This window comes from Syngnathus typhle, linkage group LG20 (assembly GCF_033458585.1).
Source record: "Syngnathus typhle isolate RoL2023-S1 ecotype Sweden linkage group LG20, RoL_Styp_1.0, whole genome shotgun sequence".
NCBI classification, from domain to species: Eukaryota; Metazoa; Chordata; class Actinopteri; order Syngnathiformes; family Syngnathidae; genus Syngnathus; species Syngnathus typhle.
In genome coordinates, this window is record NC_083757.1 from 7,903,912 (window position 1) to 7,931,478 (window position 27,567).

A 27,567-nucleotide genomic window follows, 5' to 3' on the forward strand; every position below is an offset into this window, starting at 1 on the left:
TTACTTCACTTCAGTGAAATTCTAAAGAGGAAATTACAATCTTGTTTTCTGTATTAAAGAAACCGAAAAAAGATATGTATATGAGGAATTACTGTAAAGGGATATTAAATATATAAGAATTAAAGGCGTTGGCTTTGTCGCTCTCAGCTGGTAATAAAGGACAAAGACCTTTTTTTCACCACAAAGAAATTCAACTAAATTCAGTTTCAGAAAACTGAAAGGTTTTTTACTTGTTTTAAATTTTGTATGAAATATAGAAATGTGTAAAATCAAGAACCACCGTAAAATAACATTTTAAGGTATATTTAAACTTTTATTGTTTAAAAGAGTAAGTGTGTATGATTCTGGACGTAATTATCCTAACATTTGTATATACATTTTAATAAATATTTACTGAAGTCGATAAATGGGGTTGGGGGGCCTGATTAGCTAAAAGACATTGAGAAATCCAACATATTACTGTACATGAATTACATTAATCGTTCCAGGTATTAATAGGATACAAAGCCTAATTACTTAAATTATTTCCCTGTGATTTTGATGACAATAATATGGTAGGAGGAAAGAAGGGAACAAAGAAACCGTACCAAATATCAATAAGGACACACGGAAACCCTAACAAAGACAAATAGCTCAAGAAGAGTGCAGGAAGCGGTTGAAGGCGTTATAGGCCGACTCCAGGTCAAAGAGCATCTGGCGCACTTGGCTGTCGTCCAGCTCGTCTGAGGCTGACATGCTGCTCAGGGTACTTAACCTGATGACATGAAAGATGCAGTGAACATGGCGCCAGCTTGCTCGCAAAATGAATGCCGGCTTGCCACCGACGTCAACTCACCACCGGCTGACTTTGTCCTTAGCCTCCGAATCAGGAGGCATGTTGCTCATTCGATTCATGGTCTCCATCAGCTCGCGCAGATCCGGTTGGATCTAATGCAAACAGAGTTAAACATTCAAGCTTTATAATTCTGTTGATAATCAAAACAGCAGCATGTATGAAGGCAGAATATCAAGTGTGGAATCAAGTGTGGAAACAATGCTGTATTGAAGATAATCTGAGGAGAGGTATAAGGAGAATTTAGCGACAATTAGCTTTCTCGTAAACCTCCAGACCCGCCTACCGTTTTACTTAGAGTCAAAGTCTTGGGACCTACCTCGTCCATGGCTCTGATCTCCAATCTCAGCTTGTCCATGACGGTGATAAAAAGCTAAAAAAAACAAGTGGAAAAACAAATACGTAAGTGAGGATCATCTCGAGAAAACGAGACCATTAAATTTTTAAATCTCCTCGCATGAGTGTCCCATCCGGACTGATTGAAGAGGGGACATACAGAAACGATGTCGGCGATGCAGCGGTTCAAGTTGCCCTTGTCATCCTTGATGGTGATTGGCCGATCCTCTTTGATCCTTTCCATGGCTAGCGGGCAATCTAGCTAAAAGAGGAGAAAAGGATCAGCATGAGTACATCATTAGCGTTAGCAGCCGCAAAAACCAAAATCAAGGTTAACAATAAATAAGTGTGTGACGTTATACAGCAGAACACCCCAAATCAAACACAATTAATTTTTGCCAGTGATCCTTTTCACCCACTATGGAATCCAACATAAACATGACGTAATAATCTTGTAGCAAAGTGCCACATCAATAGGTTCTCTTTTATTTTGATATAATTTTGGAAAACTTACTCTGTACTTGCGGCAGAAGTCGTCGATTGAGCCCACGTCGGAGCCCTGCACTTGTTTGAAAGCCGCCTTGTACTGTACCAAAAGTCTGGAACACGAGCCGGTGTACCTAAAAAAAAAAGGCATCCCGGCATCAATAGAGACAGCAAAGTCAAGACATTTTCAAATCCCAAATTCCCAACTCACTCATTGGGTGTGACGCAGTCTTTGATGTAGGCTTTCTCCAAGGCCTGCAAGGTCTTGACAACAGCAAATAACTCCGCCATGTTGTCATACCTTCATGAAGAGGCATCCCACAGTGATTATGAACCTTCACATCAATGGGGAGGGAGCATCATGTGACACTTACTTTTCTCTTTCTCTTGCATTTTTGTACAATTTCACCTCCTGGAATGATTAAAAAAATGAACATATGAGGTCACATTATTTGAGATAAACTGTGAATATGCTCAACTTTTACCTCGTAGAGCTCGGGTTTATTGGGTGCAGATCCTGGAAGATGAAGCCACAACTTTAGATGTGTTTTATACAGTGCCTTGCGAAAGTATTCGGCCCCCTTGAACCTTTCAACATATCGCGACATTTCAGGCTTCAAACATCAAGATATAACATTTTAATTTTTTGTCAAGAATCAACAAAAAGTGGGACACAATCGTGAAGTGGAACAAAATTTATTGGATAATTTAAAACTGAAAAGTGGCGCGTGCAATATTATTCGGCTCCCTTGCGCTAATACTTTGTAGCGCCACCTTTTGCTGCAATTACAGCTGCAAGTCGGTCGCTTGGGGTATCAGTTTTGCACATCGAGAGACTGGAATTCTTGCCCATTCTTCCTTGCAAAACAGCTCGAGCTCAGTGAGGTTGGATGGAGAGCGTTTGTGAACAGCAGTCTTCAGCTCTTTTCACAGATTCTCGATTAGATTCAGGTCTGGACTTTGACTTGGCCATTCTAACACCTGGATACGTCTATTTGTGAACCATTCCATTGTAGATTTGGCTGAATGTTTTGGATCATTGTCGTGTTGAAAGATAAATCTCCATCCCGGTCTCAGGTCTTTTGCAGACTCCAACAGGTTTTCTTCCAGAATGGTCCTGTATTTGGCTCCATCCATCTACCCATCTTCCCTGTCCCTGCTGAAGAAAAGCAGGCCCAAACCATGATGCTGCCACCACCATGTTTGACAGTGGGGATGGTGTGTTCCGGGTGATGAGCTGTGTTGCTTCTACGCCAAACATAGCGTTTTGCATTGTGGCCAAAAAGTTCGATTTTGGTTTCATCTGACCAGAGCACCTTCTTCCACATGTTTGGTGTGTCTCCCAGGTGGCTTGTGGCAAACTTTAAACGAGACTTTTTATGGATATCTTTGAGAAATGGCTTTCTTCTTGCCACTCTTTCATAAAGGCCAGATTTGTGCAGTGCACGACTGATTGTTGTCCTATGGACAGACGCTCCCACCTCAGCTGTAGTTATCTGCAGTTCATCCAGAGTGATCATGGGCCTCTTGGCTGCATCTCTGATCAGTCTTCTCCTTGTTTGAGATGAAAGTTTGGAGGGACGGCCGGGTCTTGATAGATTTGCAGTGGTCTGATACTCCTTCCATTTCATTATAATTGCTTGCACAGTGCTCCTTGAGATGTTTAAAGCTTGGGAAATCATTTTGTATCCAAATCCGGCTTTAAACTTCTCCACAACAGTATCTCGGACGTGCCTGGTGTGTTCCTTTATCTTCATGGTTCTCTCTGCGCTTTAAACAGAACCCTGAGACTATCAAAGAGCAGGTGCATTTATACGGAGACTTGATTACACACAGGTGCATTCTATTTATCATCATCAGTCATTTAGGACAACATTGGATCATTCAAAGGTCCTCACTGAACTTCTGGAGTGAATTTGCTGCACTGAAAGTAAAGGGGCCGAATAATATTGCGCACCCCACTTTTCAGTGTTTTATTTGTTAAAAAAGTTTAAATGATCCAATAAAATTTGTTCCACTTCACGATTGTGTCCCACTTGTTGTTGATTCTTGACAAAAAATTAAAATTGTATATCTTTATGTTTGAAGCCTGAAATGTGGCGAAATGTTGAAAGGTTCAAAGGGGCCGAATACTTTCGCAAGGCACTGTACATATAATGACGTATGCTATTCATTACTTGCAAATGTCCTTATTATAGGACTATTAAGGTGTTATTTTTAAATAAAAGGCACCTTACCTCCTCCCATGCTGCCTGTAACCGGAATGCCATGAAACATGTTTGATGAATCAACTTAATCTAAGGAAATAAGGATTTGTGTCACCGTTTGGCGAGTTAATGTATTTTGTATTCAGTCTAATCTCTAAATCATTATTAACATGTCACGGAAGTAGCATGCCACCAGGTACGACTAAACTCGCTAATTCGAAACGATGGTAATCCTATTAAAAAAGTTTGAATTTAACAGCAACACAAGAAAAAAAAACTGTTGAAGAATGCCAACAAACGAGTAGCTTGGCGCCTCGTTTGTTACAGTAAACCGGTTAGCTTGAAATTAGCTTCCAGTACTATTTCGTAACAATGGCCAATAAAATTGCCATGACTAGACATATGTAGTTAACAGCTAACTTTTTGTGCCTGTTTATTTACGTCAAAACCGGTAGGTTGTCTCATGTGTCTTTGATTTGTCAATGTTAGATTTAGAACCGAAAATATATACGTTCAAAAGAGACGCTTACCCTTTTCCGTGTCGCTGCTATGACGTCAAAGTAAACGCACCCTGCTACCAGGACCAGAAAAGATGTGCCCAACGCGCCTGGAAGAAATTCAACTAGTATTTTCTTTAAATCCACATTCTCAGACGGTTAAAATTATCATTCCAATTTCCCGAAACCCGACAATACTACAGGCCAGTGTTGTTATCAAGCCGTTTCATGCATATGGGCCCCACGCGTTATTTTGGGAAGTCAAACGTTAGAGTCAGCCTGTCGCCACGGCGCCAGACTCAAACAACGAAGACAAAAAAAATCGACGTCAACAAGAAAAAGGTAAACTTAAACACAAATGAACATTTTAACGTAGAGTTTGAACAGTTTTCATGGTCGTTTAAGTCGGTTAAACAGTTACTTTCAATAGTGACTATCATTCCGAATGTTTCGAATTGACAGGTACCTTTTGTCGTTAGTTCTAGTGGACGTAGTCAATCCCAACTGTCGATTCGCAGAAGTAATAATAATAGTTCAAAATATATTTGCAGAGGCTGCCACGATGAAGACATCCAAAGGGGTTCAGTCGAAATCTGCCCTTGAAGAATGTGGCGTGTGGTTGGACACGGTGGAGCTCAAAGGAAGAGCTAAACAGGTTAGGCGATAGCAAATAAGACCCGAATAAGACATTTAACCAATTTTAAGAAACTTATTTTTGCAGAAAAAGTCCGCCCGGCCCATCTCCAAAATGCTCAACCCACTTGCTAAAGGTGCTGGCTACTGTTTGGCTATGGTGTTCGACTTCACGCAGACCAAGATAGACATGCCAAAGACCAAACAGAGCTTTATATCCAGCTACTATCCACCTCGAAATAAGTCTGTTGTGGCATCGGGAGGAAAATGCGAGAGCAAGACAGACGTCAAAATGCGCAAAGACAACGCGCACAAGGAAAAAAATCATAACATTCACTGTGAAATACAAGGAGAGCAATCATTTGAGATGGCAGAGGACATCCAGTGCAAAGTCCAAGAGGAGGAACCGCACGAGTTGAACAGTAGCCAAGGATCCTCTATTCCCTTACCTCAAACGTTAACAGGCTTCGATCTAAGCAATGATGAAAAGGCCTTTCGGATGGAGGCGAAACGAAAAACGTCCACTCAGAACCCACTTCAACTTGCTCACTCTTCTCATGACGACGAGAAAGAAAACAGCCTCTTCACAGACTCGCTTTCTCCCTCGAGGAAGCGAGCGAAGCAGCGCGATGATGAGGATAGCCTGGCCTCGATGTTCACGCAGGACTCCGACGGTTTTTGGGTGATTGCTCACCGAGCTCAGAGGAGTCCCTTCCAAAAGCGCAACGGCAACGATGGGATGAATGTTTGACGCACTCGTCACACAAGACTCTGAGGGAAATTTGGTTATTAAACACTGACACCATGGAACTGCGAACACATTCTAATTTGTAAAAATACATTGGTTTTCTTTTATGGACATTAAAGGTTTTTCTTTTTAAAAACACATTGGAATTGTGTTTAGTACACTAAGGCAGCGGTCCCAACCCCCGATCCGCGGACTGGTACCGGTTTGTGGGTCACTTGATACCGGGCCGCCAAGCCGCACAAAATACATATGTATTTTATGCCTCTATCCATCGCTCGCTGCTGATATATATATAGGTATATATAGGTATATATATATATATATATACATATATAGGTATATATATATATATATATATAGGTATATATATATATAGGTATATATATATATATAGGTATATATATATATATATAGGTATATATATATATATATATATATATATATATATATATATAAATAAACAACTCCACAACTACAAATGATGTATTTTTGTTGACCCACAATCAGAACAATGAAATAATATTAGCCTGCATATATATATTCCTATACCCTATACCCTATATGTATATATATATATCTCGATTCATTCTGGCCAAGCCGCTCGTCCCGGTCACGTGACGGGACATGTTTCCCCAATTGGGCCTGCAAAGCTAGCAAAAATGAGTCAGAATTTATTTTGAAAAAAAATAACGCATGACTGCACTGCAACCTACAGCGACAACCGTATAGTGAAGTTTGCTGACGACACGACTCTGGTGGGTCTCATCACCAAGGGAGACGAGACTCAGTACAGGCTGGAGGTTGACCTTCTGACCACGTGGTGCAGGGACAACAACCTCCTGCTGAACGTCGACAAGACCAAGGAGGTTGTTGTTGACTTCCGGAAGGGTCACATCCAACACCTGCCGCTGACCATCGACGGTGCTGTGGTGGAGAGAGTGAGCAGCGCCAGGTTCCTGGGGGTGCACATCAGTGAGGATCTCTCCTGGTCCACCAACACCGCTCACTGGCGAAGAAGGCCCAGCGCCGCCTGTACTTCCTGCGGAAACTCAGGCGAGCGAGCGCTCCTCCGGCCGTCATGACTACGTTTTACCGTGGCACCATTGAGAGCGTCCTCTCCAGCTGGATTGCTGTTTGGGGTGGCGGCTGCACTGACTACAACTTGAAGGCCCTGCAGCGCATAGTTGTTTATTTATTTATTTATTATTATTTAGTGTCTGTGCCTTCTTGTTTTTATATTGTGTCGTTTACTTGTATGTCTATCGTGCAATACGTCTCGTCACCGTGGGATAGAGAAAACGTAATTTCGGTTTCTTTGTGTGTCTTGACATGTGAAGGAATTGACAATAAAGCTGACTTTGACTTTGACAGCAATGCTGCTATGCCAGCCGACACACGTTATGCCAACATTGATGTATCAATTTTGTATTACCGTTTTTTTCCGTGTATAATGCGCGAAATTTAACTAAATTATTGTCCTAAAATCTGGGGTGCGCATTATACATGGGTACAATTTTTTTTTATTTTTTATTTTTTTTCTAAGAAAATCATGGTACAACAAAACCAACAACAGGACTGACCGACAAAGACGTGGAACAAAAAGACAGGGTGACATTACCAAAGACAGGAACAGAAACCAAACAGACATCATGACATCATCCGACGGTGAGCGAGGGGCAGACGGGACTTAAATACAAAACACGTTACATTGATTGAGGTGACACAGGAAGGGAGGGGCGACGTGAACAGAAACTATGGCAACCTAGACACATAGCAAAACTGGGGACGAGACATGAGAAATCTCCCTCGAAATAAAACTTGAAATCACCTTTCTTCTTGTTTGTTGTCAATCGCGCATCGCATTCAGCCATCCTGCCCAACACACTTAGTCAGTAAAATTCATAATTACAAATACATACAAATACAAATACAATTACAAATTGCTACAAATAGCTTTCTATTCCAAAAGACTTGACCCTGTAGCTAGAGCTTTTCCACCATGTGTTCAAGCTAGTATATGTGCTGCTGCAATGGCAGTGGAATCATCAGCAGATGTTATCTTGTTCCATCCCACAGACCTGTTTGTACCACATGCTGTTGATGTGTTGTTACTTCAAAGTAAAATGAATATGCTGTCTCCAGCCAGACATTTGTCTTATACAGCTCTGTTACTGTCACAGCCACACATAACCATTAAACGCTGCACTGTATTAAATCCAGCTACTTCATTCCTTACACCAAATGATGGAATACCTCATAATTGTGTAGAGGAAACTGAACAACTGCAGCTACCTAGAGCAGATTTGTCAGATACACCACTCACCACAGGTAAAACGTGGGTGATGTTCGATTTTTTGTCCTGTGGGCGCGCGCCCCGACTGGAAAAATTCCTGGCTACGCCACTGAAAACCCAGATACATTAATAGAAGCAGCAACTCTTCCTTTGCATTTCTCAGCCCAAGCAGCTGAAATCATTGCACTGACCAGAGCATGTACTCGAGCAGATGGACAAGACCTAACTGTATACACAGACAGCCAGTATGCATTTTCAACTGTTTTTTACTTTGCAAAACAATGGGAAAGGCGTGGAATGATAACTTCAACAGGAAAGCAAATAACACATGCACAACTTTTAATCCAGCTCCTCCAGGCAGTAATGTTGCCCACAAAGCTTGCAATTTACTTAGGAAAGACTTGGTATCACTAGTAGGGGTGTAACTGTTGGAATAATTTAAGTAAAGCCTTGTCATTTATGAGTTTATGTCTTTTCTTTCATCTAGGTTCTTTCTCTTTAGTGACAGGGAAGTCTTTTGATCCCTGTCAGCCATATGTATTCTTCCTGTCCTGATGTTATCTGTGTATTTTTGTTTCTGTAAGAGGCCTTCACTAACAATGAGCAGAGCTTATTTGCATAGGCGAAATGTTCTTATTTGGTTGAAAGAAACTTCATTCTTTTTAGTTAACTGTAGGTTTGGTTCATAGATGGTTACAAGTTATCCCATATTTACTCAATGTTTGTTCAAGTGTTTAGGACAAGTCACTCATTCTTATTGCGTGTTAATTTACTAAGTAGATAAAGTCTAGCCAAGGTTTAGTTGCATTGTTCCACAGGAAAGCGGCAATTGAAGTTATCTGATCTCGCTCGCGGACGACTCGGCCAACAACTGGAGAAGAACAGATGGACAAATTCTGCGGGGGTCACGGGCCGACAATGAAGTGCTAATTCACACCACACTACATTCCTTAGCTAATCAACGTTGCTACAGACACAATCTTCCCTCCCTTTAGTGTAGCAACGCCTCTGTAACCAGGGCAACCAAAACATTAGAGGAGCACGTGGAGGGAGAACTCAGAATTGATGGAGATTGTAACTGAGTTTCCTCTCTCTATCGTTCTCCTCGCGAGTAAACCTGTTCTGGTTCTTTTCTCCTCTTCCTTCCAGCGTGTGGTTAAATGTCTGATGATATTTAGACCTGACAGTAACGATTCATCGATACACATCGATGAATCGATATAATGCTCTACGATTTATTGGCATCGATGCTAAACGTAAACATCGAATTATATCGCCGTGTTTGACCTCGGACATTAGACGCAACTTTATTTTGAAATCCAGTTCATTGTTGCTTGCTTCCTCTTTCCGGGAGCAGTGCGCGGCGTTGTTGTGTTGTGAGCAGAGCAGGCACGTGAAAGGGGAGTCGACAACTAGTACGCGGCTCCTGGGCTGGTGCAATGGCTAGTGTCCAAAAAGCCGAGGAAATTTGCTCCCCTTTAGGCTTCAAGTCATTCGTTTGGAGCACTTTGGATTCCAAAGAAAAGATGGCTCAACGGACAAGACACGTGCAGTTTGTAAATCCTGCCATGCGGTGATCAAATATTCAGGGAGCCCAAATCTCGCCGCACATTTAAAGAAAAAACACGACATCAAAGTTCAGTGTTAAAATAAGCACTTTGTATACTACGATACTCTTGTAATTTCCTAAATAAAGAATTTGGAGTACCTTGTTGATTTTGCGTATGAATTGTTATAAATCAGGATATTGTTCTATATTTTTTACCGTTTTTTTATTCTCACGGTTTTCAACATAAGGGGGGGGGGGACATATCCTCACAGGGTCGCCGTCAGGATGTGTTCCCCCCTACAATTTGGCCTCGGAATGAGGGATTCTGTTCAGATTTGCCACACAACCTGAACAGACCCCCGGGAAGATAGAAAAAAAGCCAGTCGATGTCCAGGACTCACCGTTCTCAAAATTGGAGGGGGGCACAAATTTTCACGGCTTGACAATTTTTATAGAGTTCCTGTTACAATTTTTATCCCCCCTCCCCACCACCTGTCACTTTGCTTGGGACAAAAGAAGCCTTCGGAACTGAACTTTCCTCTCAATTTTTTACTTTTGCGCTATGCTTGCTGGCTCCGTTATTTATTGTGTTATCTGTTTATTTATTATTTATTCATCACTCTTACTATTGATTGTTTGAATTTTTGCCTTCTTGTTTTTATATTGTGTCGCGTACATGTATGTCTATCGTGTTATGTGTCTCGTCACCGTGGGATAGAGAAAAACGTAATTTCGGTCTCTTTGTGTGTTGTGACATGTGGAGAGATTGACAATAAAGCTGACTTTGACTTGACTTTGACTTTGAATTATTCATTCAAATCAATTCACTCAAATCATTCTCGTTATGAAAGATTTGATCACAAAACGTTTACGACTGTACGACTGGTCTTTGAATGCACCCCGCTTCAATGGCAGAACGCGGATGAATTTAAAGACATCAAATGAGAATAATCCTTTATAAAAATTAAAATTGACTGACGCAAACGTGGGTTCTTCATGTTTTTATTGAAAACAACATAGTGCTGATTTGATCATAAAACGTGTGTGGCTTTTTCTTAAACAAACACGTTTGACATTGCTATAGTGTCAGCTTTTAATTATATTCCGCTGTCATTTTAAAGCAAATTAATAAATGCAACAATATTAATTTGCTTTGAAAATACCTGAGTAATAAAATGGATGGGTGGATGAATGATGATCACAATTAAGTAGAACGTCTCCTTTGTAATATATACGTACTCCTTGTAGAATGTAACGGTACCCAAAAAGAGGAGTTTCTTTGCATCGAGGTTTATGCAAAGAGCTCACGTACCGTATTTTGCGCCCTATTAGGCGCACCGGATTATAAGGCGCACCTTCAATGAACGGCCCATTTTAAAACTTTGTCCATATATAAGGCGCACCGGACTGTAAGGCGCATAAAATAGAAGCTTTACTGCAACAAACTGAGGTTGACTAGGGTTGCGGTATGCACCCACTAGCCAATAACCAACAAGCCCTCTGTAAACAATCGCGTTTCTCAAACGATCTCCTATAAAATGATTGGGACTGACTAAAGTTCGAGCTAACGCATTGGTACTACTTACTTATGTTTCCCTTCCATATCGATCCGTAGATTTACCGTATTTTCCGCCCTATAAGGCGCACCGAACTATAAGGCGCACCTTCAATGAATGGCCCATCTTAAAACTTTATCCTTATATAAGGCGCACCGGACTATAAGGCGCACCATTAATGCGTCATGTCAGATTTTTAATCCAAATCAAATCATTCTCCATTTTATCTTTTTTATTTCAACTTCAGACGGAACAAATTACTTTATAATCATAAAATAATGATCCATAGTCTTTTTGATTCATGATTCACAGTCTTCAGCGGGCCATTTATGATTGATTTCATGACACAATGCTTTGGGCCAGTTTAAATTTAGGAATTTGGTCCATATATAAGGCGCACCGGACTATAAGGCGCACTGTTGGTTTTTGAGAAAATTTTAGGTTTTTAGGTGCGCCTTATAGGGCGGAAAATACGGTACTCGAAACATTAACAGAGCAGCCTATTTTGACATGAAATAGCCTCGCGCGTATAGCAGCTATCCTTATAGAATTAGCCATCCGCAATTTCCCATGAGCCTCAGCTCGCAATCTCCCATGAGCCTCAGCAAAGTGTAAACAATCGCGTTTCTCAAACGATCTCCTATAAAATGATCGGAACTGACTAAAGTTCGACCTAACGCATTGGTACTACTTACCTATGTTTCCCTTCCATATTGATCCGTAGATTTACTCGAAACATTAACAGAGCAGCCTATTTTGACATGAAATAGCTTGCTGCGTATAGCAGCTATCGTTATAGCATTAGCCATCTGCAAAATCCCATGAGCCTCAGCTCGCAATATCCCATGAGCCTCAGCAAAGTGTAAACAATCGCATTTCTCAAACGATCTCCTATAAAATGATCGAAACTGACTAAAGTTCGATCTAACGCATTGGTACTGCTTACCTATGTTTCCCTTCCATATCGATCCGTAGATTTACTCAAAACATTAACAGAGCAGCCTATTTTGACATGAAATAGCCTCGCGCGTATAGCAGCTATCGTTATAGCATTAGCCATCCGCAAAAACCCATGACCCTCAGCTCGCAATCTCCCATGAGCCTCAGCAAAGTGTAAACAATCGCGTCTCTCAAACGATCTCCTATAAAATGATCAGAACTGACTAAAGTTCGATCTAACGCATTGGTACTACTTACCTATGTTTCCCTTCTATATCGATCCGTAAATTTAGTCGAAACATGAATAGAGCAGCCTATTTTGACATGAAATAGCCTCGCGGGTACAACAGCTATTCGGTGACGCCCCCTGACTACTAGGGGTGTAACGATTCATCGATACACATCGATTAATCGATATAATGCTCTACGAATTATTGGCATCGATGCTAAACGTAAACATCGATTTATATCGCCGTGTTTGACCTCGGACATTAGACGCGACTTTATTTTGAAATCCAGTTCATTGTTGCTTACTTCCTCTTTCCGGGCGCAGTGCGCGGCGTGTTGTGTTGTGAGCAGAGCAGGCACGTGAAAGGGGAGTCGACAACTAGTACGCGGCTCCTGGGCTGGTGCTATGGCTAGTGTCCAAAAAGACGAGGAAATTTGGCTCAACGGACAAGACACGTGCAGTTTGTAAATCCTGCCATGCGGTGATCAAATATTCAGGGACCACAAAATCTCTCCGCACATTTAAAGAAAAAACACAACATCAAAGTTCAGTCTTAAAATAAGCACTTTGTATACTACAATACTCTTGTAATTTCCTAAATAAAGAGTTTGCAGCACCTTGTTGATTTTGCGTATGAATTGAATGTACTTTTACTGTCTGAACTGTCTGAATGCACACTGGCTCTTATTATTTATTATTTGTTATTACTCTTATTTATTGTTTGTGCCTTTTTGTTTATGATGTTTTTTACTTTTGCGCTATGCTTGCTGGCTCCGTTATTTATTGTGTTATCTGTTTATTTATTATTTATTCATCACTCTTACTATTGATTGTTTGAATTTTTGCCTTCTTGTTTTTATATTGTGTCGCGTACATGTATGTCTATCGTGTTATGTGTCTCGTCACCGTGGGATAGAGAAAAACGTAATTTCGGTCTCTTTGTGTGTTGTGACATGTGGTGGGGTTTGACAATAAAGCTGACTTTGACTTTTGACTTTGAAAATCAGGATATTGTTCTATATTTTTTACTATTAAAAAAAAAAAAAAAAAAAAAATCGATCGTAGACACTATATCGCGATATATCGTGAATGAATCACAGCAGCCTTTAAGATATCGGCAAATATCGTATCGTAGTTCTTTGTATCGATATGATATCGTATCGTGACAAAACCCGCGATTTACACCCCTACTGACTACTAGAGTTACCGTAATGTTGGGAAGCGATGCGACCTTGTAATTTACTAGTCGTACTAAAACGTACTACCGTTTTTTTCCATGTATAATGCGCCCCCATGTATAATTCGCACCCTAAAAATGGCATGTTGATGCTGGAAAAAAGCCTGTACCCATGTATAATACGCACCCAAATTTTGACTCCTACTTAAGTCGATTAACGTAAAATTATTTCAGAAAAAATATCTTTGGGAACAGCCGGATGTTATTCTGCCGGTCAGTATCACTGCGCATGCGCTAGCAAACTCGATAGCAAATAAATGTTTCGGATTTGTGTAGGGCACATTGTGACAGCAAATAAGCAAATGATCGAGCAAGCGTCTGATACGAGAGCATTGTGTTCGTATGGAGCGTGTTTGACGTGAACAGCAGAGAAGAAAGCGCATCTGTAATGGCGGCCTCCGTATCATATCTGGATTAAAAAAATATATATATAAAATAAAATATTTTTTTTTTTTGTACCCATGTATAATGCGCACCCCAGATTTTAGGACAATAAATTTGTTAAATTTTGCACATTATACATGGAAAAAAACGGTAAAACATTTTGGCAGAGCACTGTGTACAACCAGTATGGATCAACAAATTCATCAATTGATCCATATATAAGGCGCACCGGACTATAAGGCGCACAGTCGACTTTTGATAAAAATGTAGGTTTTTAGGGGCGCCTTATAGGGCGGAAAATACGGTAATTATATTGTTGCTTTTTGGTGAAGTGAATGAGTGTTCCGTCTGTACGTCATTGAAGGCACCCCGCTTCAATGGCAGAACGCGGATGAACTTAAAGACATCAAATGAGAATAATCCTTTATAAAACTTAAAATTGACTGACGCAAACGTGAGTTCTTCATGTTTTTATTGAAAACAACATAGTCCTGACGCCGTACGACGCCGTACGACATCGGTTTTTTGCTTTCCAAATAAGGCGTGCGTGCTCCCGCGGCAGGGGAAACAAAATCTCACGGGGGAACTAAATCTAGCACAACACCGTGATGAATCGGAAATGCAAATCAGTCACTGATTCGTTCACTCACAGATTCGTTCGTTGGTGAAAGGGAAATGCAATTCACGACTCGTTTGTGAACGGGAAGTTATGTCATTTTCTTCTTCGTTTTGTTTTAAGGCGAGGTGGCACCAGCTTTAATGTGCATTACTGACACCTACTGGTTGAAGTCATATGAACGGAAAAGAGAACGAATCACTTTAGGAAGTGATTCGTTCACTGGAGAGTCGTTCCTTTGAACGAATCGTTCACTCAGGAGCCAACACTATTGGGGACCACTGCACTAAGGCATGTAACGAGTGCTTTGATAGATTCAAAGTGATTTCGAAAACTGTTAAAAAAATAACAAATTCAACACAAATTTAGCAGTGTTCTGGACAAAAAAATAAAGTATTAGTACAATTTCCAACCATATTAAATACATTTTGCGGCAAGGCTATTTTTTGATTAACCATGTCCTCAAGAATTCAGTAGGACTTAAAACAAATTTTGTGTGATATCCAATTGTGGGGTTGAACACAGACGAGTGATAAAATATATGACGTTACATCCAAGAGGCTAAATGTTAGCATTTACTATGCTAACCTTCAATCAAGCGGCCATCTCACTGGGTTCTGTCACCAGTTTGGATCCGTCCCAGACGGTCTTGAACTGCTCGGGAAGCGGCAGCTCTTTCTGAAAAAGCAAAAGGATGGAAGCAAACGGCTTGCCACTTGCCCTCTGGATGAACGCAGACACTCACATAGTCGTCATCTCCTTGCGGGATGAGGACGTTCATCTCAGAGCTTTTGGCGCTGACCACGTGGCAGCTTAAGGACTGATGACTCAGGTACAGCTGACATCCTTCCGTTTTATTGATGGAGATGGTGGGCACACTTTCCAACACCTAGTTTGATAAGCAAACACTAACTTACAAACTTTCCTTAGATATCATGCTGCAACGCTGCGACATTAAAATAGAACAGATGGTAGAGACGAGGATGACAACAGATAAGGGGCACAAGTGGTGGATTTCATTACAACAAAAAATATATAAACTGGACATGGCAAACGTGGATTACTGCTGACTCCTTCCAAAGAGAAGCGCAGCGGCAAATAGGGTGAGTGAAAACCGCTCGGTCATACTAACGTCATACTAACGAATACTAAAGTTCACAAGTACCAAACACAAAGTCACCCTATTGAAACACGGCAAAAACCTGAAGGGATCAAATGTATATATTAATGAAAACCTCACCAGGCAAAATGCAAACATTGCATGGAGAGCCCGTCAACTGAAAAAACAAGGAAAAATACAAGGCACTTGGATCACAAATTGTAAAATCTACATAAAGTCCAATGGATCAACACTAGGGGTGTAAATCGCGGGTTTTGTCACGATACGATATCATATCGATACAAAGAACCACGATACGATACTTGCCGATATCTTAAAGCCTGCTGTGATTCATTCACGATACATCACGATATAGTACTCTACGATCGATATAGAACAATATCCTGATTTATAACAATTCATACGCAAAATCAACAAGGTACTGCAAACTCTTTATTTAGGAAATTACAAAGTGCTTCCAAACGAATGAGTTGAAGCCCAAAGGGGAGCAAATTTCCTTGTCTTCTTGGACACTAGCCATAGCACCAGCTCAGGAGCCGCGTAGTTGTCGGCTCCCCTTTCACGTGCCTGCTCTGCTCACAACACAACACGCCGCGCACTGCTCCCGGAAAGAGGAAGCAAGCAACAATGAACTGGATTTCAAAATAAAGTCGGGTCTAATGTCCGAGGTCAAAAACGGGCGATATACGTAGATCAATGTTTACCGTTTTTATCCGTGTATAGTGCGCCCCCATGTATAATACGCACCCTAAAAATGGCATGCTGATGCTGGAAAAAAGCCTGTACCCATGTATATATATTTTATGAATTTTTTAAATTTTTTTTTTTTTTTTAAGTCCCAATGATCGTCACACACGCAGGGAGGCAATGGGTCCCATTTTTATAGTCTTTGGTATGGTCTTAACTAGGCTGGATGTAATTTTTTTTGTTGGCGTTGATTTCTCCGACTGCCCATAAACGCACCACCACGCTCGGGACAGCAGAGAAGAAAGGAACAAGGCAAAGTGTTGTGAAATAAAATATTACCTGTAATACGGATTTAGGTAGAGAACTGAACTCTCGCTCTTTAAATAGCTGACGTGTCTTGCGCATCCGTTCTGCGCATCTGTAATGGCGGCCTCCGTATGATATCCGGTTTGCGTGAGTGCGAGAGCGAGAGAGAGCGAGAGAGAGAGCGTGCGAGAGAACGCTCAACCGTAGCGCGCCGCCGACCGCCCAACTGCACCGGGCTGGCCGATTATTGTGACAGAGCCGTCGCTGAAATTTAGAAGATATTTTTAAAGTCCTGATGTACTTTCTAAAATTTAAGTGGACCTCAGTGCGCACTGCGCAGGGAGCTTAATTTGGTGCGGTCGCGCAACCGCAGCGCGCCGGGCGCTCACTGTCGCATTGCTTAAAGTGTTTTAGGATGAACAGCAGAGACCAAAGGAACAAGGCAAAGTGTTGTGAAATAAAATATTACCTGTAACACGCATTTTGCTATTTGCTGATTGAAACTGCTAATTAAACTGTGAATTGAAACTAATAGGAAGAAAACAACTCTCGCTCTTTATATAGCTGACGTGTCTCGCGCATCCGTTCTGTGCATTTTATTTCACAACACTTTGCCTTGTTCCTTTCTTCTCTGCTGTTCACTTCAAACACGCTCCATGCGACCGCAATGCTCTCGTATAAGACAAGGCTTGCTCGATCACCTGCTCGTTTGCTGTCCCGTGCGCGCACGGAGCGCGGTGGTGCGTTTACGGGCAGTCGGAGAAATCAACGCCAACAAAAAAAATTACATCCGGCCTAGTTAAAACCATACCAAAGACTATAAAAATGGGACCCATTGCCTCCCTGCGTGTGTGACGATCATTGGGACTTAAAAATAAATAAAATAAAAAATAAAAAAAAATAAAAAATTAATTTTTTTTTTGTACCCATGTATAATGCGCACCCCAGATTTTAGGGCAATAAATTAGTTAAATTTTGCGCACTATAGACGGAAAAAAACGGTACGTTTAGCATCGATGCCAACAAATCGTAGAGCATTATATCGATTCATCGATGTGTATCGATGAATCGTTACACCCCTAATCAACACCAATTGAGGTATGTGAAGTCTGACAACATCCCAAAACAAAAAGGGAAACAAGCTGCAACTGAAGAGAAGACAGCAGACACACAGACAAGCTAACGCGCAGCGTTTGACGTCACATTAGCCCCCCCGGAAGAGAAGCGAACGTGCAGCGTTTGACGTCCCATTAGCCCCCCCCCCCCCCCCCAATAGAGAAGCGAAAAAAAATATTGGCCCCCGGGCCCCTTCACGTTACTAAATCTGGCCGTCCTTGCAACAAGTTTGGACACCCCTGCTCTAAATGAAATGGAAACTAGATTGATTGGATTAGAACCCAAGATAGAAGAACTTACATTTCTCAAAGCTGAGAATGCCAAGAAAGATCAGAAGATAAAAATGTTCACAAACAGAATGGAAGATATCGATCAACAATATAAAATGAATGATGTGATCATCTCTGGGCTCAAGATCTCACCTAGACATCAAAATAGTGGTGACGAAGTAGAAAATCGACCCGTGGAAACAGGGAAAGAATCTAAGAGGATCCAATGTCTACTCTACATCAACGAAAATCTCACCAAACAAAACGGCAACATTGCATGGAGAGCTCACCAACTGAAAAACCAAGGAAAAATGCAAAGCACTTGGATGACAAATTGTAAAATCTTCACAAAGCCGAATGAATCATCCCAAACACCAAACCAATGCTGATCAAAACGATATTTTCACAGCTGTAGGAGCAACAAACCAAAATCTATATATAGACATTGTTTTTGACACAATACTGATTATGTCAATGGTGATTGAAAACGTATGTGAATCTGTACATGGCACACACATGCGACAGCGGTTCCATTTTGAAACTGAGACAAAATAACCTTGGGCGCAGAGGACAGTTGATATTTGAACACTTTTGTAGTATGGCTACAATACAGGCTGGTCCCTGTGCTGCTGATTGTCACGTTTCGTCCCTGGTTGTTTTATTATGTGCATAGTATTGTCATAGTTTCTGTCTGTGTGCCTGTGTGCTCGCCCCTCCCCTCCTGTGTGCTCATGATCAGTGTGATCATTCTCACCTGCCGCGTGTTTAAATCCTGTCTGCGTGTCACAACCTTGTCAGATTACCGTAATTTTCGGACTATAAATCGCACCGGAGTATAAATCGCACCAGCCATAAAATGCCCAAAAAAGTGAAAAAAAAAACATATATATGTATATAAGTTGCTCCTGAGTATAAGTCGCCCCCCCCCCCAACTATGAAAAAAAACGCGACTTATAGTCCGAAAATTACGGTATTTCTTGTCTCTCGTTGTTCCTGTCTTTCTGTTTTTCCCTCGGTTGTTTTCTGTTTGCCCCTCCGTGAGTCGTCACCTTATCGTGGTGGAGGGGTTTGCGTGCCCCTATGATCCTAGGAGCCATGTTGCCTGGGGCTTCATGCCCCTGGTAGGGTCACCCATGGCAAACGGGTCCTAGGTGAGGGGCCAGACAAAGCACGGCTCACATTACCCCTTATGATGCAAACAATTATTGAACCACGTTTTCCCTCGCCCGGACGCGGGTCACCGGGGCCCCCCTCTGGAGCCAGGCCTGGAGGCGGGGCTCGAATGCGAGCGTCTGGTGGCCGGGCCTTCGCCCATGGGGCCCGGCCGGGCTCAGCCCGAAAAGGAAACGTGGGTTCCCCTTCCCATGGGCTCACCACCTGTGGGAGGGGCCAAAGGGGTCGGGTGCATTGCAAGCTGGGCGGTGGCCAAAGGCAGGGACCTTGGCGGTCTGATCCCCGGCTGCAGAAGCTGGCTCTTGGGACATGGAATGTCACCTCTCTGGCTGGAAAGGAACCTGAGCTGGTGTGCGAGGCAGAAAAGTTTCGACTAGATATAGTCGGACTTGCCTCCACGCACAGTTTGGGTTCCGGTACAAGCCCTCTCGAGAGGGGCTGGACTCTCTTCCACTCTGGAGTTGCCCACGGTGAGAGGCGTCGAGCAGGTGTGGGTATACTTATTGCCCCCCGGCTGGGCGCCTGCACATTGGGGTTCACCCCGGTGAACGAGAGGGTAGCCTCCCTCCGCCTTCGGGTGGGGGGACGGGTCCTGACTGTTGTTTGTGTCTATGCACCAAACGGCAGTTCAGAGTACCCACCCTTTTTGGAGTCCCTGGAGGAGGTCCTGGAGAGCGCTCCTTCTGGGGACTCCATCGTTCTACTGGGTGACTTCAATGCTCACGTGGGCAATGACAGTGAGACCTGGAAGGGCGTGATTGGGAGGAACGGCCCCCCCGATCTGAACGCGAGCGGTGTTCTATTGTTGGACTTCTGTGCTCGACACGGATTTTCTATAATGAACACCATGTTCAAACATAAGGGTGTCCATAAGGGTGCACTTGGCACCAGGACACCCTAGGCCGCAGTTCGATGATCGACTTTGTAGTCGTGTCATCGGATTTGCGGCCGCATGTTTTGGACACTCGGGCGAAGAGAGGGGCGGAGCTGTCAACTGATCACCACCTGGTGGTGGGTTGGCTCCGATGGTGGGGGAAGATGCCGGTCCGACCTGGCAAACCCAAACGTTCTGTGAGGGTCTGCTGGGAACGTCTGGCGGAATCCCCTGTCAGGAAGAGCTTCAACTCCCACCTCCGGCAGAACTTTTCCCACGTCCCGGGGGAGGCAGGGGACATTGAGTCCGAGTGGACCTTGTTCCGCGCCTCCATTGTTGAGGCGGCCGACCGGAGCTGTGGCCGTAAGGTCATTGGTGCCTGTCGTGGCGGCAATCCCCGAACCCGCTGGTGGACACCGGCGGTAAGGGATGCCGTCAAGCTGAAGAAGGAGTCCTATCGGGCCGTTTCGGCCTGCGGGACTCCCGAGGCAGCTGACAGGTACCGGATGGCCAAGCGGAACGCGGCTTCGGCGGTTGCTGAGGCAAAAACCCGGGCGTGGGAGGAGTTTGGCGAGGCCATGGAGAATGACTTCCGGACGGCTTCGAGGAAATTCTGGTCCACCATCCAGCGTCTCAGGAGGGGGAAGCAGTGCAACGTCAACACTGTTTACAGTGGAGATGGCGTGCTGCTGACCTCGACTCGGGACGTCGTGTGTCGGTGGGGAGAATACTTCGAAGACCTCCTCAATTCCACCGACACGCCTTCCATTGTGGAGGCAGGGCCTGGGGACTCTGAGGCGGACTCTCCAATCTCTGGGGTTGAAGTCACTGAGGTAGTTAAAAAACTCCTCGGTGGCAAGGCCCCGGGGGTGGATGAGATCCGCCCGGATTTCTTAAGGGCTCTGGATGCTGTGGGGCTGTCATGGCTGACACGTCTCTACAGCATCGCGTGGACATCGGGGACAGTGCCTCTGGATTGGCAGACTGGGGTGGTGGTTCCCCTCTTTAAGAAGGGGGACCGGAGGGTGTGTTCCAATTACAGGGGAATTACACTCCTCAGCCTCCCTGGTAAGGTCTATTCAGGGGTGCTGGAGAGGAGGGTCCGTCGGGAGGTCGAACCTCGGATTCAGGAGGAATAGTGTGGCTTTCGTCCTGGCCGTGGAACAGTGGACCAGCTCTTCACCCTCAGCAGGATCCTCGAGGGTGCATGGGAGTTCGCCCAACCAGTCCACATGTGTTTTGTGGACTTGGAGAAGGCGTTCGACCGTGTCCCTCGGGAGGTCCTGTGGGGGGTGCTTCGGGAGTACGGGGTACCGAGCCAACTGATAAGGGCGGTTCGGTCCCTGTATCACCGATGCCAGAGTTTGGTCCGCATTTCCGGCAGTAAGTCGGATTCGTTCCCAGTGAGGGTTGGACTCCGCCAAGGCTGCCCTTTGTCACCGATTCTGTTTATAATTTTTATGGACAGAATTTCTAGACGCAGCCGAGGCGTTGAGGGTGTCCGGTTTGGGGACCTCAGCATCGCGTCTCTGCTTTTTGCAGACGACGTGGTGCTGTTGGCTTCTTCAGGCTGTGATCTCCAGCTCTCACTGGAGCGGTTTGCAGCCGAGTGCGAAGCGGTTGGGATGAGGGTCAGCACCTCCAAATCCGAGTCCATGGTCCTCGATCGGAAAAGGGTGGAATGCCCTCTCCAGATCGGGGATGAGATCCTGCCCCAAGTGGAGGAGTTTAAGTATCTTGGGGTCTTGTTCACGAGTGAGGGGAGGATGGAGCGCGAGATCGACAGGCGGATCGGTGCAGCGTCGGCAGTAATGCGGACTCTGTACCGATCCGTTGTGGTAAAGAGAGAGCTGAGCCAAAAGGCAAAGCTCTCAATTTACCGGTCGATTTACGCTCCTACCCTCACCTATGGTCACGACCGAAAGAACGAGATCCCGGATACAAGCGGCCGAAATGAGTTTTCTCCGCAGGATGTCCGGGCTCTCCTTTAGAGATAGGGTGAGAAGTTGGGTCATCCGGGAGAGACTCGGAGTAGAGTCGCTACTCCTCCACGTTGAGAGAAGCCAGATGAGGTGGCTCGGGCATCTCATCAGGATGCCTCCTGGACGCCTCCCTGGGGAGGTGTTCCGGGCATGTCCCACCGGTAGGAGACCCCGGGAACGACCCAGGACGCGCTGGAGAGACTATGTCTCTCAGCTGGCCTGGGAACGCCTTGGGATCCCCCGGGATGAGTTAGATGAAGTGGCTGGGGAGAGGGAAGTCTGGAAGTCCCTCCTGAAGCTGCTGCCCCCGCGACCCGACCCCGGATAAGCGGAAGAAGATGGATGGATGGATGGATGGATGGATGTTTTCTGTTTGCCATACCTGTCGGTCAGTCGGTCATGTTATTACTTTGCCGGTTCCTGTCTGTTTCCCTTCATGCTCCATTCCAATTCCCTTTTCCCAAAATAAACCCTGGTGCAGGCTGCATTTGGTCACGCTGCTCCATTCCAATCCGTGACACTGATGTAACTAACACATGTAACACAAATGTTATTATAAAACTCTTCAAATACATAAACGATATTGTGGAATGTTGAAAAATACATAAACGAGAGGGAGTTGCAGTCTTTAGGGCACTTCAGGCACTTCCCTGACTGTATCATAAGCTATGGAATTCCTAAGATGGGTCAGTGAGCTTGACCAGACTATCTCCACTCGACGTTGACCCTCATATGGTTGCACCTGCAAAATGAGCTGAAAGGAACAAAGTCCAGCCTTGGAAAGCAACCTGAGGGCTGAGAGCTGAGAGGCCAGATGATGGCAATGCTCCGTCTTGAGATGTCTGAACTCAATAAGAAAATGGTCAAGCGACAAGAGGCCAGCTGCGAGATCGGTCGGTGCAAGTGCCGCCTGTCGGTGTGGACGATGCCCGGGGTGCCTTTGGGGTTGTGACTCCAACCTTCTCAAAATTGATTAAACGTTCACTGTTGTATTCAAATCAAACTGTTAAAACATATTACTGTTGTATCCAATCAACTGTTAAAACATGTTAGAAAAAATCAACTGTCATTGCTGTATTCAAAACAATTAATACAAATTGTTATTCAAACGGTATTGTTGTATTCAAATCATGTTATACTGGTCAAATTTCAGTTTTTCTTTGTTTTCAACTTTTATTCAGACAGTCACGTCAAACAAATGAATCTGTAATGAATGTGTTCTTTATGTTCTTGCCGAAATAAACAAACCAAACCAAATGTTAAGCATTGTTTCAAATGCAAATTTAAAAGCCAAACCTTGCTTGGAACCAGCGTCTCACCTGTAACTGAACGGCCTTGGAATTGATGATCTCCACGATTCCGACCACGTTGTCAAACACTAGACCAAGCTTCTTGCAGTTATCTGAAGACAAATGCCCGTCATTTCAAACATATTGAACGTCCAAGCGAAATACAAGGTAACTGCACTGAGGCAGCGATTCGTTAGCATACCACAAGAGAACAATTTGGAGAATTTTCTTGGATCGTTACCTACGATGATGGAGTTCAACTTCCCTTTGACGTGCAGGGTGGCATCACTGCAGGCAAAGACGTAGACCACCTGCTGCAGCTCAGTCTCCTCGATCATCAAGTCATGTTTGTGCTCGAAGTTCTCCTGCCGGGGGAGCCCACCTACTTTCAGTAAAGCCCCATGAGACTGGTCGAATGAGTCCCAGCTCCACCTACCACCCTCCATTTCTTCCCGTCCAGCTTAAGCAGTGGAGGTTTCTTCTGGGGCCCCTCCGGTGGGGACGTCATCTCGGGTTTGGCTTTTGCGCTCTGCCCCTCCTGTGAACGCAGGCGCGGGTTCTTGTGGGTCTTCTGGTGCTCCGAAACATGCTTCAGACCTACGAGATAGTTTTACAAAGAGAGTGAAGTCCTGACAGTTCTCTTTGTAGACCACAGGTGGGTAGCGGACCTTTTGTTATGTCCAAGCCCTGATTGAGTTGGGTGAATAGGGCGGAGTGTGTGGCACGACCGGGGCTCGGGGAGTCTTCGGCCAGGGGTGCAGATGCAGGTGGAGGCGGTGCTGGGGGGCAGGCAGTACTGGAGTTTTCGTACAGGGAGGCCGGGGCAATGGGACCCTACAGCAAAGGGATTATTGGTGCAATACGGTCTTGCCCACCAGAGAGCAGTGCTGCACAAGGATTTTACTTGATTTCATTTTCATTTATATTTTCGCTCCTAATCATTCCAGTGCAGACTGACCATCTTGCTCCAGAGCAGTCCGGCAGTGTGGTGGCGGTTGATGAACGACTGCATCTCGGTCCAGATGGACAAGTACGAGCGCACCCAGTCCACGTGACGTCTGTCGCTGACAAAATGTGCTTGGTCATTTCCTTTCAAGTGATCGACGACACTAATGGGATGCAGTGCTTCAATAAAATTAATTCAATCCCGTGATATAGACTAACAACTAAGTTATTTTAATTTACGACAGTAATCACCAAAGGTGTGATGCAGAGGTTAACAGGAAAAAAATGCAAATTTAGTCAAATCTAAGCAATAAAATGTATCTGAGGCTCGTGTCGTATAACCAAACGCAAGTGCCTTTACGTTTCCTTGTATTCTTTGAGCACCCTGTTGGTGTAGAAGGTGGCGGCATCGTTCATCTCCTTCACGTATGGACCGGGCTTTTGGTTCTGAAGAGCGTCCAGAGAGGATTGTGACAATAGAAGGCATCTGCCAATACACGCATAGCTCCTAGCGGTTCAACTGATCAGTCAATGAGTCCACTCGAGTATTCAAATTTGAACTCGACAAATCACCAAGCATTTGAAGGCCCAAAGCGTACCACGGCCACCCATCCGAGGGCAGGGATGCTCTCGCTAACGGCCGACAGGTGGTTGAAGAGCTGACTGCTGCGGTTGCGCTCCCGGAAGCTCTGGATCTTCTGGATGTGCTCCGAGATGGGCTTCAGCAGGTCGCAGAGCACCGTCTGAGAACACAGGACAGTGCCGTATTCAATTCAAATTACGCACATTTTGTCAAAATGTATCACAGAGTTATTAATGCTATTTTTAGCTGGTGTGATACGATGGTAACGGTCGCACAAAGCTGCAAATGCTCTCACGATGACTCGCCATCATGCGGCTCCTGGTGGATTGCATACTTCTGCCAAGAACAACCTCAACTTGACAGCATGTTTTCAGGAAAATTAAAGACAGTTTTCAAAATCTGGACCTGCTATGAATTTCATGCCAGCATTGTCGTGAACGTAAACTGTTCATTTGTCTTCACTCCTCTCCTCCTCCTCTTGGTCCTTCCTTTGCTGGAACATTCCAGGAGATCCCCATGGCCTTGTAAGGCAGAGCTGGCGTCGCGCTGCTTACACTTCACCTTCCACAGATTAAGAGGTGAAGAAGCCCCGCCAGCTCACTTTGTCGGCTCACATTTTGAACACAGCAACAAAATTTCATGTTGCTAAGTGAAACTGCTTTTGGATGCTGATGTTTGATTCCCGACGGCCCATATGACATCTTGACCCAGAGTCCACTCCTCTTGCTAAATTCGGGGCATTTCTGTGTTCTTCTACAACCAACTCATCCGTGCACATCTTTGAGGCACCGTGAGGTGACAGAGGAGTTAAAAGGTCTCACACACATACACCCCCCCCCCCCCACACACACACTGACAACAGGCCTCAAATATAGAACATGCCCATAACAAGTCTGAAAGCTGCTGCTCGTTTGGAAGGAGGCTTGAGCGTGTGTGTGTGTGTGCGCGTGTGTGTATGCCTATCTAGTGTATGTCCAATAGGTGCTCGCTAGTGTATAGCCTTGAAAGCCTTCTAAAGCGAACATCCTAATGTCCCATGATGCTTTGCCAGCGCTACAACCCGATGAAAACATGTTAGTTGTCATTTGAGTGGTTATTGTGGAAGTGCCATAATATTTGGTTGACCTCACGCTCGTACCTGTACGGGCTCCTGGTGCTTGGCCGCCATTTTGAGGAAGGTCTTCTGCGTCTGCAGGGCGTTGTTGACCATCTCCGCCTGGAGAGAAAAAAGTGTGATTGACTAGCTTGTGTGTGTGTGTGTGTGTGTGTGCGTGTGTGTGTGTGTGTGTGTGTGTGTGTGTGTGTGTGTGTGTGTGTGCGTGTGTGCGTGTGTGTGTGTGGCGGGGGGGGGGGTCTCCAAAGGGACCCACCATGGAGGCTTTGCCCTTAAAAGGAGCCACCCAAACCTAAAGTGAGCCGCACGTTGTTATTTTTCATGTGTAATATTAAGTCGCCCAATTTGCGCCTGTCCAAGGACATGGCGGAGATACGCCGGCCGTATAACACGCTGGCCGTAGGGGAATGTGGCAGTTCGGATTAATGAATGCACGCAAGTTCAAGGTTGGTCCAAGGCAGTGCTTCTCAAATAGTGGGTGCTATACCTAGGGGGGCGCGTGTGACCCTGGGGAACAGGCTTTTTTTTTGGCAGTACTAGAATAAAGTGTAATTGCGCATACACTACAGCAGGGGGCAGTGGCGCTCTCATTGTTACTTCTGTCACGTTTGCGACAGTGCAACATTTTACGACTTACAAGACAAGTTAGGATAGTCACGGTGGGGAGGGGGGACGCGAATAGTTTTCTTCTTGCTAGGGGGGGGGCGTAACAGAAAATAATTGAGAAGCACTGGTCCAAGGCAATGGCTAAAATCAATTTTAAATAACTACTAGCAAATCAGAGATAAACGGATGTGTCTGTGTGCAGGTGAACAGTTTATCATTACTAGTCGTGTCAGAGAAAGGAATTAGAGAGAATGCGTACAAAGCAGACTCACATGTTTCTCCACATCACTCCCGATAGTCCTGCTGATGTTCATGTAGTTCGTCAGTGGACCTTTCATAAGAACGTCAAACGTGTCCGCGCACGCGGTGGAAGCTGGTTGCGCGCGCGCGCACGCACACACACGCGCACACACACACCAATAGAGAAAAAAGATCAGCATTCAATTGAATCAAATAACAGCAAACAAAAGTATGGCACGAAAAAGTGAAATACAACTGAACTGAACGGAAGGATTCTTTTGCTTACCACTAGACGGAGCCCTTTGAGACTCTAAAGAGCCGTCTTACCTCCATCGATGCCGTTGACACAGTCGCTGTTGGACAAACTTGCGGATGCCGACAGCAGCTCCAGTCGAGTCACGGCTCGCTCCAGACGATCCATCAAATCTTCCATGACTTGATGGAAGAATGCAGTCGGATTTCAGACAAAATCAAAGCCCTGAAATGAGTGCAAAATTAAAACTGTTTATAAATATAATTAAATCACATCTGCAACCAGACGCTGATTGGCCTTTAGATTCTAAAGCAGGGGTGTCCAAACTTTTTGCAAGGAGGGCCAGATTTGATCAAGTGAAGGGGCCCGGGGGCCAATAGTTTTTTTGGACATTTTTTAACTACAAAAATGTCATGCAAATACACACTGTTATAAAACAAATGTCATTGTCCCAATTGCTTTTATTTT

General features: G+C 44.5%; 3 protein-coding genes across 8 annotated transcripts; 1 reads left to right on the forward strand and 2 right to left on the reverse strand.

Annotated features, from left to right (window-relative positions):
* Nucleotides 1-292: 292 nt before the first annotated feature.
* Nucleotides 293-4,440, reverse strand: vps28 (VPS28 subunit of ESCRT-I). The gene is made up of 10 exons (XM_061267690.1): nt 4,392-4,440; nt 3,892-3,951; nt 2,140-2,171; nt 2,029-2,066; nt 1,866-1,955; nt 1,683-1,788; nt 1,329-1,430; nt 1,152-1,205; nt 836-927; nt 293-754 (listed from the first exon to the last, which is right to left on the reverse strand). Exons 2-10 carry the CDS (start codon nt 3,929-3,931, stop codon nt 634-636), a joined length of 675 nt encoding a protein of 224 aa, XP_061123674.1. The 5' UTR covers nt 3,932-3,951; nt 4,392-4,440; the 3' UTR covers nt 293-633.
* cap2 (cyclase associated actin cytoskeleton regulatory protein 2) lies at nt 2,024-27,315 on the reverse strand. 5 transcript variants are annotated; one of them, XR_009710769.1, is made up of 16 exons: nt 27,174-27,315; nt 26,879-26,979; nt 26,025-26,102; nt 24,903-25,046; nt 24,665-24,750; nt 24,317-24,422; nt 24,027-24,192; nt 23,795-23,955; nt 23,600-23,723; nt 23,389-23,471; nt 15,288-15,431; nt 15,131-15,220; nt 4,392-4,468; nt 3,892-3,951; nt 2,140-2,171; nt 2,024-2,066 (listed from the first exon to the last, which is right to left on the reverse strand). XR_009710769.1 is itself a non-coding variant. In XM_061267680.1 (13 exons), the coding sequence occupies exons 1-12, from the start codon at nt 27,277-27,279 to the stop codon at nt 15,137-15,139; spliced, it is 1,383 nt and encodes a 460-aa protein (XP_061123664.1). In that variant the 5' UTR covers nt 27,280-27,315; the 3' UTR covers nt 5,190-5,762; nt 15,131-15,136. The 5 variants fall into 5 exon arrangements, 4 of the variants coding, with proteins under 4 accessions (XP_061123664.1, XP_061123665.1, XP_061123663.1 ...); XM_061267680.1 differs by lacking the exons at nt 2,024-2,066; nt 2,140-2,171; nt 3,892-3,951; nt 4,392-4,468 and adding an exon at nt 5,190-5,762; XM_061267681.1 differs by lacking the exons at nt 2,024-2,066; nt 2,140-2,171; nt 3,892-3,951; nt 4,392-4,468 and having other exon boundaries at nt 14,382-15,220; nt 24,317-24,416.
* Nucleotides 4,669-5,877, forward strand: LOC133144770 (uncharacterized). 2 transcript variants are annotated; one of them, XM_061267687.1, is made up of 3 exons: nt 4,669-4,700; nt 4,910-5,013; nt 5,080-5,877. In XM_061267687.1, the coding sequence occupies exons 2-3, from the start codon at nt 4,921-4,923 to the stop codon at nt 5,740-5,742; spliced, it is 756 nt and encodes a 251-aa protein (XP_061123671.1). In that variant the 5' UTR covers nt 4,669-4,700; nt 4,910-4,920; the 3' UTR covers nt 5,743-5,877. The 2 variants fall into 2 exon arrangements, with proteins under 2 accessions (XP_061123671.1, XP_061123670.1); XM_061267686.1 differs by lacking the exon at nt 4,669-4,700 and having other exon boundaries at nt 4,908-5,013.
* Nucleotides 27,316-27,567: the final 252 nt, after the last annotated feature.

Bases quoted from the DNA above. Each gene is read 5' to 3' on its own strand.
- vps28 (XM_061267690.1), bottom strand. From the start codon at position 3,931: ATGTTTCATGGCATTCCGGTTACAGGCAGCATGGGAGGAG. The intron at 1,206-1,328 runs GTATGTCCCCTC...TGTTTTTTTTAG, and splicing joins GCATCGCCGACATCGTTTCT to CTTTTTATCACCGTCATGGA. The intron at 928-1,151 runs GTAGGTCCCAAG...TGTTTGCATTAG, and splicing joins AGATCAGAGCCATGGACGAG to ATCCAACCGGATCTGCGCGA.
- LOC133144770 (XM_061267687.1), top strand. From the start codon at position 4,921: ATGAAGACATCCAAAGGGGTTCAGTCGAAATCTGCCCTTGAAGAATGT. The intron at 5,014-5,079 runs GTTAGGCGATAG...TTATTTTTGCAG, and splicing joins TCAAAGGAAGAGCTAAACAG to AAAAAGTCCGCCCGGCCCAT.
- cap2 (XM_061267680.1), bottom strand. From the start codon at position 27,279: ATGGAAGATTTGATGGATCGTCTGGAGCGAGCCGTGACTCGACTGGAG. The intron at 26,103-26,878 runs GTGAGTCTGCTT...TTTTCTCTCCAG, and splicing joins GGAGTGATGTGGAGAAACAT to GCGGAGATGGTCAACAACGC. The intron at 23,956-24,026 runs GTCCGCTACCCA...ACTATCTCGTAG, and splicing joins GGGCTTGGACATAACAAAAG to GTCTGAAGCATGTTTCGGAG.